The 1,711-nt window shown below is 41.4% G+C and overlaps 1 protein-coding gene across 1 annotated transcript in view; it reads right to left on the bottom strand.

Annotated features, from left to right (window-relative positions):
- Positions 1-191: 191 nt before the first annotated feature.
- LOC101849413 (kelch-like protein 40b) overlaps positions 192-1,711 on the bottom strand; it is a gene marked incomplete at its 3' end in the record, with an annotated part of 12,812 nt that continues 11,292 nt past the window's right edge. The window contains 1 exon segment of the mRNA XM_013088994.2: positions 192-1,034. Within this exon segment, the coding sequence (XP_012944448.1) occupies positions 192-1,034 (843 nt within the window).

Genomic DNA, 1,711 nt, shown 5'->3' on the forward strand with positions numbered 1-1,711 from the left:
CTGAAACCAAGCAACCTCCTATTTCCTTGAATCCCAAATATCTAAACTACTCCTGTTCAAGTAAGATGGGTATTTTTTTTTAAACTGAAGGCAAGATAAAGAATAAGCTTTAAGATTATACCAATAATTCTGAGTGCTCAAACATTGAAGGGCACCCGATTCCACCGTGTCGTGACACAAAAATATAGTACCTGCAGATTCGAGTCATTGCATGCCACAAGACGCCATAGAGAGCCATCCTGTTGCAACAGGAAGTGGTTGTCTCTGTCTCTCAGACATACGGCCGACTCGGCATGGCCAGGCATCTCGTCCAGAAACTGACTACAGCGCATGGTCAAAAGATTGAAGCGCTGCACCACAGTGGCCTGCTCTGAACTCATGTCATTACCAAAGACGACGATGCTGTTGTTGACCACCATCACCGCTGTGTTCCTCACTGGTTGCACCAAGTTGCCGATTTGCTCCCACTCGGCCGATCCAGGGTTGACGATGTGTTCTTGAGCAGGGAATCGTTCGATATTGTCGTACTCATCACCCCCAATAGCGTAGATATACAAACCATGCGAGACCAATTTGTAATCACCCCCTGGTTTGACAAGTGAGGGTAGTGACTGAGACTGCCCCGTCTTCAAGTCATACAAAAAGGCTGCGTGGTTTGTGTTCAGGCCAAACATAAAATCTCCAAAAGCAACAACTTGACATACACGGGATTTTTCTTCTTTTTCTTCTTCTGCTTTTTCTGCTTCTTCATCTTCTTTTGAGCCAGGTTCGACAACGACCAGTACATTCTGCTGTGTACTTTCCTCTCTGTGCACGGCTTGTGCCGGGAGGTAATTATGGCGGCTACCTGGAAGTGTGTGATAGTTTAAAGCCTCCTGAAGAGTTCTGGTCACTTCCTTGTTACTCCGAACCACATCAAAGTCCAGTAGATTTTGAAGGCATGAACTGCTGGCCAGACATGTTCTTGCGGATAGTAACAGGTTACTGAGGGCTTGCAGTCGACAGTCTTTCTCAGAGTCCACCAAGCACCATCTCTGAAAATTAAAATTAGAATCGTGCGGTTATTTTTAAAATTTCGTAAAACAGTTTTCTCAGAATGTTTACTAATTTTTGGCAGTTCATTCATATTTCAAGATTAATTGTCTTTTTAAGCCAAAGGCTGAATTTCCAAAGTCTACAGATGTAATGGAACAGTTTTGAAGTTGTTTCTACAGTGACGAGCTCTACTTTGATTTTGAGTCTAGGTCATCAGTCAATGGTCACGGAGTCTTTATCCAACTTTTAAAGCCATTCTCATGAAATGTATTGTGCAATAGGAATGATAATTGTTATATTGCATTGTACATCAACTTCAAAACATATGTGATGCAGCGTGGTGGAATCAGGCTCTCGTCAATTTTTTGAGCATGTAGAGTTATGGGTATCATCTTAAAGCTTGTTCACTTGTCTTTATTTAGATGAAAAGATATCCATTTATCTTGAATACAAGTTCAGATATTTGCGAATGAAGGAGGTGGGGGTCACCTGTTCTCAGAGGAAAAATTAGTGATAAAATGGCCGCCAAAGATTAGTTATTTCCTTAGCTTAAGAGTCCGTGGTAACTGAAAATTTCCATTTGTGTGCCTTTAATAAACGTTTTTCAGAAAAAGCTACACAGAAATGAGTTCTTTAATGGGCATGAAAGGTGATGAGCCAAAAAACAAAAATTTGA

The sequence above is a fragment of the Aplysia californica genome, unplaced genomic scaffold (assembly GCF_000002075.1).
Source record: "Aplysia californica isolate F4 #8 unplaced genomic scaffold, AplCal3.0 scaffold00852, whole genome shotgun sequence".
NCBI lineage: Eukaryota > Metazoa > Mollusca > Gastropoda > Aplysiida > Aplysiidae > Aplysia > Aplysia californica.